Below are 8,009 nucleotides of genomic sequence, written 5' to 3'. Positions count from 1 at the left end.
TTTGGGTGCATTATCCTTCCCGTCTCGTGTTTTATACCCATAGATTTGACTTATTGCCTCTGTTTGGCATTTATTTATCCGTATATTAATTTAGGAAGCAAAGTGTTTCGTTTCAAGTTATATTTTGTTTGCTGAAAAAGAACATTTATTCCGTTCTTTATCAAAGTTGTGTCATCTCAGAGGAAAGAACGTTTGATAAATCAAAGTTGTGTCATCTCAGAGGGTGCGTTCAGTTGGCTTTAACCGCTTGGTAACCATTTAAACAACGTCCTCTAATTAGTAGCAGTAGTTGTAGTGAGCATTTGTCTTTGAAACGGCTCCCTGTCTTGGGCTCATCCTCGGCCTTCTTCTTTTGGTTGAGGTTATATTTTGGTACTTTTTCCTTCCATTCTCGTATTCATACTCATAGGTTTGGCTTATTTGTTGGTATTGGGCTTTTATTATTTCGCGTATTAATTCAGGAACTTGGTATTTACTTTAGGAACTATTTCATTTATGCTTTTGTTATTCGCTTTGCTAAAAATATGCTCCTCTATTCTTCTTTGCTTTGAGTATGGGATTCTGGTGTATGGAAAGAAGAGGGTATTTCTCTCTTAGTTGTTTAAATCAGAAATACTTGTAAATTATGGATAATAACTTCACAATGTTCAAATCCACACTCATATAGGAGTATATAACGTTAAAAAGAGGTACGATCAAGTTTGTACATAGGCCTAATGTGTTACCCTTCAGCAAGCAATTCCCCGTTGAAAGTCATTGAGAGAGAACGACCAGAAAAAACTTTTTGTTTGATTTTTATTTTAACAAACGACCACTTGCTGAATTAGTGGTGACTTCTTTATGAGTTCTTTGTGTGGAATATATATATATATATATATATATATATATATATATATATATATATATGTGTGTGTGTGTGTGTGTGTGTGTGTAAAAAAGATGTTTTGCATCAATTGGCTGAAGTCAAGAAATTCGATGGAAGACCTGAATGGAGAACTTAAATGTGGTTTAAGATTACCGTAGGCTAAACTCGTAAAGGACCTCTTTGAAGAGACGTGCTGTATCATACTAGTGTGTGTGTGTGTGTTATATATATATATATATATATATATATATATATATATATATATATATATATATATATGAATAACTTGATCACGAAATATATATATAAGACGTTATGCTATTGTTTAAATAAAGCTAATGCCAAGGCAGTTCTCGTTTTCAATTTTCTTCAGTGCCATTACATTTATGTATTTATGTAGGTATATATATCTATATATTATATATATATATCATATATATAGAGATATATATACACTATATATATATATAATATATATTATATATATATAGATATATATTATATATATTAGATATATATCCAAATTCCTACCAAAACTATAACTAACATTATTTTATAACATTTCTCCATGTACGTCATATGCAGCAACTTAACAATTGCCCTAACGTCACATCAAATTCCATCATATAAAAACAATCTCATTAACAAAACCAGCAGCCCCTGATAAATAAATAAAAAAAAGTTAAAAGAAATCTCTATGACAAAATCAACCGCTGATAAATGCTCCCTATGATAATAATAATAATAATTCCGCCATCCTACAAATTCTACCGACAAATTCTCCTCGCAGATTACGGCACCTCACTGGTGGGCGTTATGGGCGTCGACGCTTTTGTTGGCGCCCAGTGACTCCGTCGCCCTATGGGGGTGGTCGGAGGAGTCGTCTTGCCAGATGCAGAGGTCGTTCCCGCCTGAGCCCAGCGATGTCTATATCACAGGTAAGATAAAAAAAAACCTGTCTGTCCGCCCTGAGATCTTAAAAACTACTGAGGATATAGGACTTCAAATTGGTATGGTGGTCATCCACCCACCAATCATCAAACATACCGAATTGCAGCCCTCTAGCCTCGGTAGTTTTTATTTGATTTAAGGTTAAAGTTAGCCATAATCGTGCGTCTGGTAACGATATTGGCCTGGTCACCACCGGCCCGCGGCTCGTACGGCATTATACCGAGACCGCATTTTATACTTGTTTCTTACCATGTTACCGCTATAACTTCAGTAAATAAAGCTCATTACCTCCTCAGGTCTAGTGGGCGTGCATGGAGGTGGGCGGTGCGGGCTGGTAGACCCCGCGGGCGTGCAGATGATGGAAGCAGCCCGCTGGACTGCCGGTAAGCTGGGACAAGTGGAATTCATTCCAGGAACCACAGTCGGTGAGTTGGTTGGCAGTTACGGAGCAAGAGCCCGTGCTGGCGTAAAGGCTGCTTAAACTAAATCAGCAACAAAAACCATAGATGCATCTTTTATGTATGAATTACTCAATTCTTAAAGTGACTATAGTAGAATCACATTAACCGGCATTTGATGTCTAGGTCAGTCCCTTACGACGCTCCTGATTGGCTGCTGATAAGCCAATCACAGGGCTGGAATCTCTCAGTCTCTCTCGAGAGTTCACATAGGCAGGATGTATGTTTCACCTCTCCTGTGGGATACTTTTGAAAGACGTATTCCTCAGGAGAGGTGGAGCATACATCCTGCCTATGTGAATTCTCGAGAGAGACTGAGAGATTCCAGCCCTGTGAGTGACTTATCAACAGCCAATCAGGAGCATTGTAAGGGACTGGCCTAGACATCAGATGCACGGTTGATGTGAATCTAATATAGCTGTCTAAAAGCAGAGACCAGTGCTGGATAAGGTTTTCTCTAACAAAACTGAAAAAAAAAATTCTTAATATCTATAGGTAATTCATTGATTTGCATACCTGTTTACTTTTTAATTTCATTGTAGAACTTTCTGTTCTCAATATGAATTGTTAGCTCATATCACTGAATAGCAGTTGTGAGTGTATATATATATATATATATATATATATATATATATATATATATATATATATATATATATATATATATATATATATATATATATATATATACTTGTGTGTGTGTGTATAGAATCTACCAGTCATTTTTACCAGATACTACTTGGTCAGGTCAGTAACATGACCTCATCGTGAGTATGGTAGCCTGGGTTCATTTCCTGCTACCGGACATCATAATTTCTTCATATTTCTTGCACTTGGATCTTAAGGCTTAGCACTGACAAGCGTATCCAAAAAAGCGCGAAGAATTCAAGAAGTTGAGAGGGCATTGTACCTATTACAATTACATACTTACATATATATAATATATATATATATATATATATATATATATATATATAAATTTTTGATTTTGCTTAAAGATAGTACATTTTTAAAGAACTGAAGCAAGTTACGAATAATAGCAAAAAAAAAAAAAAAAAAAAAAAAAACAGGATATTTATCCACTAAAAGATGAACCTAAAAATAAAATTGAAATGAATGGACAAAAAGTTACCTATATTCATAGACAAGCTGAAATGAAATAAAATTACATAAAGGATTACTTATATTTATGTAAAATCTAAAATAAAGTGAGAAAAAGTTGCTTATATATACTATATTTTTTGGACGAAATTCACCCCACAGGTGTGACCACGTACGATACCTGTGGGGGTGACGACGCCGTCCTACGAGCTGGCATCGCAGGCGTTGTACAGGGCGGGTACCTGGACGAGACCAGGTGTAACATCCACCCCCACCTGGGGGTGTTGCACACTCATCCAGAAAACGAACAGCTTGCGTCGTTTCTAGAGGTGAGAGAGTTGCATTGCGCATGCGTGAGTAGTTTCGGTCTGTTTGCTTACAGTTGGCCTTGTCTGGTGTACTTTAGACGGTAGTGAGGGCTCTCTCAATATGGCTGTTTAATTTGTTTAACACGAAGTTATTATTGTCTAAAAATCTTTACCCTTAATAATAATAATAATATTCTGAAGGGGATTGTGGCGTAAGTGCACCTCACGCGGTGCACTGTAGGTATTACTAAATGTCCCTTGCAGCGTCCCTTCGGCCTTAGCTGCAACCCCTTTCATTCCTTTTACTGTACCTCCGTTCATATTCTCTTCAATCTTACTTTCCTCCCCGTCCTAATGCTTATGGTTTTGACTTTTTATTTTCACCGCTGAATGACCTCATAGATCCCAGCACTTGGACTTTGTCCTAGATTTTATATCCGAGTGATAATAACAATATTTTCATTCCCTTTAGTTACTGAACTGAAATTATATCGCTTGAGTCCTCCTTCTGTACAACATTCCACTTTTGCATTGACTTGATTTAAATCACGTATCAAACAATATCCTTCGAAAGGAAATAATCACCTTGCAATAACTTACTTTAAATCACGTATCATACAAATTCCTCCTTAGGGGAAATTATCGCTTTGCAATAACTTACTTTGAATCACGTATCATACAAATTCCTCCGAAGGGGAAACTGACAACTTCCGAATCTGTTTCAGGATCTAGACGTCCCGTCCGTGGGAGTCACTCAGGCGGGCCTCACGCCCCAGCTGGAGGCGTTGATGCCCCTGTTGCTGCGTCTGAACTGGACCTCTGTGGTCGTTGCAGCGCCCTCTGTGAAGGTGAGTTCAGAGAAATTCCGCCAATCGTGTGTCTCTCTCTGTGCTTTATCTTTCTCAGGTCTCCACTTATCTCCAGCTTTCCGTATGTTAGTTTTTATCCTAATGATAAAAATAATAGTGCAAAGGTTAACTGGTTATTTAGACTCACCAGAGGAATATGAGGTTGTGAAATAATTGATTTATACATCCTTATAATAATAAAAAAAAATCACTAGTGTGTGTCCATATAACTGCAATTAAAGCAAAAAAGCAATATAATTGATCTTCAATTTTGATCTCGTATTGTTACCTTATTCTTACTCTATAATTTACAGGTTCTCAAGCAGTTCGGCCATCTAGCGGCGAGATACCGAATCTGCGTGGGTGCTGAGGCTATTCTACCTTACACCACCAGGTAACCGAAGTTGCGGATCTCTTATATCTGAACCAAAATCATCTTATACAGTATGCAAAGACGTTTGGTATGATACTATGCACATATACATAAATTAAGCAACAATCCATGTTGGTGATTTTCAGCATAATTTTCGAATTAAAGTTATAGTCTATGGTGTATATTATTCTTTTTCCAACGTCACTCTACCAGCGACCAAAAAGTCTATCGGACAGTCTTGGAAATACTCGAGACAGGGGAGACGGGAGGCGCCGTTCTAATCGGACCTCAGGACAGATTGCACGCTGCCCTCAGCGCCGCAGCTGTCTTCAACAACACCAGTTTTGACTGGGTCTTGGCCCCCACAGGTCCGATCCAAGAGGATGTGTTTCAAGGTTGGTAAACCTGTTTTTCTAAATGCCCATTCGACAGTCTTAGCTTGTAGTTTACAAGATATGGATTAAATATAATTCCCGAAATTTTGGGAAAATAGCGTGTAAATTTAAGTACTGACCTGACAATTATCATCCAAAAGAGGTATATATTAATGATAATAATGTTATAGCATTTTTGGACCCAGGTTCTAAGTGTGTTCAACATTCTCAGGCCCGTACCCAGAGTTTTTTTTTTTATGGGGTGGGGGGTCTTTTTCCCCAAAACTGGACCTTTCCTTCTATAAATGTCTCTGTATAATATAGGCATATACAAAATGAAATACTTGAAAATTTTGTTTTAGTTATATTAAGAAGAAAATTGGGCATACGGTCTATGCCCGTCTCCCTGATTAGATGTTATTCAAAGTACTGACTTTGACAGAAACTATGAACATCCAGAAATTTTGGGTGGATTGTTCAACGTCCCCCACTGACCTACCCCCTCGGTACAGGTCTGATTCTATACATCATGTTCATACATACCAACCTTCACACTTCCCCCTGTTTACCCACAATACTACAAATTCCCTTTCTCTACCCAGGTCTCAACAGCGTAGCTTCGGGGGTGTTGGCACTCCGGCGGGCCAGCCAGTCGGTCCCTGAATTTGGGGAGCACTTCAAAAACGTGGCATCGTTGGACCCAACATTGTACCCCTATTTTGACCCAGAGGATTACGTGGAGGAACCTGCCGTGTTTCAGGTGCGGAATCACCGGTGCTGGTTTGACAGTTCCTCGTAGATGTTGAAGATGGTTTTAGTAATATTAGTTGGTAGTTTCTTTATTATTATTATTATTAATAATAATTTGCTATGAGTTTACTTATTCTCTATGTGTGCCATTGTTAAATTTCAATCGGTTGATTCATGACTAATAAAATTGGCTTCTGCTAGTATTTAAGTAGCTGACTATTAGTAAAATGATTCTTTGTACTTTTTAAATAGTTGACTATGAGTGAATGAATTCAAGTTTACTAAGACCATGATAATCAGAGAATTGATCTGCAATCAGGTTCGACTACTCTCTCTGCCCCAAAACTGAAGAGCTTTAGAATTCTCTCCATGCTTCTCTTTTTCCTGGACACTTGTAGCTCATCCTCCTTCAGGAGGCAGGAAATTCTATCTCTTCTTTTAAGATTGAAATCAGTTCTTCCTCTTTCATTTTCCTCTTGAGGTCTGGGCAATAAACAAAATGAAGTTAAGTGAACTAATAGTCAACTATGTATAAAGTACAAAATGTAATATATATTCTAATTCCTCCCACTTCTTTTTCGCCTTTCCACAACGTCCCCCGCTCTGGTCTCCCCGTCAGGTGGTCGAGGGCGTGTTCAAGATGGGCGCCGGGATCCGTCGGGCGGTCGAGGAGCACTGCGGAGGAACCGGTTGGTGTGCGAACGCGACCCTCTCCTTGTCGGGTCCGGAGACGGACGGTCTGGACGTAATAGAGGCTCTCTCTATTAAGTCTCAGAGGCCGAGGTACCAGATTCTCCTGCTGTCACCCGATGAGAGCACTAGACTCACGTTTACGAAGGTGAAGCTCGGTTGGCTTTTTGCTGGTCGGCATAGGCCTAGTTGAGGATGTTGAGCAGTTGGGACTTCAAAAGTTCGAGCGACGATGCAACGCTTTAGTGCCCTTAAAGAGTTTCCCTTGTATTTTAATGATTTACTTACATTTTTGTCTATTTATTAAGTATACCTGTCACCTTCTGTTACTTCTATATGAACACCATATTGTTTGGAAGCTTGAATTTCAAGTCGGTGGCCGCTGTGGTAGCCTTGCTCCTTATGAATAGGGTTCATCTTCTGAATAATAATAATAATGTAACGTATACCCAAAGTGAAAAGACCTTTGCAATCACACTAACATCATGCTGAGACTCGCGAATAACTGAGTCTAGGTCTAGGCGTCGTTGCCAGTTCAATGGGACTTCACATGTACGCCGATGCATTTACAAACTGTTTCCATGAATTCTAGTTGTCATAATAATGCAATAATGATAAAAATTTCTCTAGATGCGCTAAATTCACTTATTTCCCCAGTTTTGTGTAAGTCTTATATATCTAGTTTGGAGGGTAAACGCGTACCAATTGGCAACACTGGGTCTAAGGTCAGGAAGCCTATAACTTCTTTCTGCTTCCAGGTTGGATTTTACTCCGCCGGAATCCTCGAACTCGACGAAGCCGCCAAGGGCAAGGCAGACTGGCCGAGTCCCCACCCCTGCATCGGATGCCACTGCCTTAACGTCCGGTTCTGGTTCTTCCTCGACCTGAGGTGGAGAACTGATGCTTGGGTTACCATTTGCGCTACGATGTCGATCATCGGTGTGCTAGTCGCCATAGCCATTATGATCTATATCATGGTGAGAAGTTTGTAGTTTGAGTAATTAGTAGTTTGCAATTAGGTAATTAATTGTATTCAAAATGAGGTGCCGTTTTCTGCATATGGAAGGTTTGTGATTACGTAATTAATCGTGTTCAGGATGAGGTGCTGTTTTCTGTGTATTGAAGTTTAGATTGGCATTGTTTTGTGTGGCATTTTGGAATTGGTATCTATCTGTTTATCACATTTATTATTATTATTATTATATTATTATTATTATTATTATTATTATTATTATTATTATTATTATTATTATTATTATTATTGGAGAAACAAATCCACAGTTATGTAAAT

General features: G+C 38.5%; 1 protein-coding gene across 2 annotated transcripts in view; it reads left to right on the top strand.

Annotated features, from left to right (window-relative positions):
- The window catches only part of LOC135199951 (uncharacterized), a 28,216-nt gene that overhangs the window by 15,636 nt on the left and 4,571 nt on the right, over positions 1–8,009 (top strand). For both annotated transcript variants that reach the window (XM_064228075.1, XM_064228074.1), the window contains exons 2-10: positions 1,656–1,803; positions 2,113–2,241; positions 3,538–3,704; positions 4,409–4,531; positions 4,846–4,925; positions 5,118–5,299; positions 5,881–6,038; positions 6,648–6,866; positions 7,477–7,695. In XM_064228075.1, the coding sequence (XP_064084145.1) occupies positions 1,758–1,803; positions 2,113–2,241; positions 3,538–3,704; positions 4,409–4,531; positions 4,846–4,925; positions 5,118–5,299; positions 5,881–6,038; positions 6,648–6,866; positions 7,477–7,695 (1,323 nt within the window). In that variant the 5' untranslated portion in view covers positions 1,656–1,757. The remainder of the gene's footprint in view (positions 1–1,655; positions 1,804–2,112; positions 2,242–3,537; positions 3,705–4,408; positions 4,532–4,845; positions 4,926–5,117; positions 5,300–5,880; positions 6,039–6,647; positions 6,867–7,476; positions 7,696–8,009) is intronic.

The sequence above is a fragment of the Macrobrachium nipponense genome, chromosome 26 (genome assembly GCF_015104395.2).
Source record: "Macrobrachium nipponense isolate FS-2020 chromosome 26, ASM1510439v2, whole genome shotgun sequence".
Lineage (NCBI taxonomy): Eukaryota > Metazoa > Arthropoda > Malacostraca > Decapoda > Palaemonidae > Macrobrachium > Macrobrachium nipponense.
The sequence above is the reverse complement of the archived record's forward strand: the minus strand, read 5'-3'. Positions and strand labels throughout refer to the sequence as shown.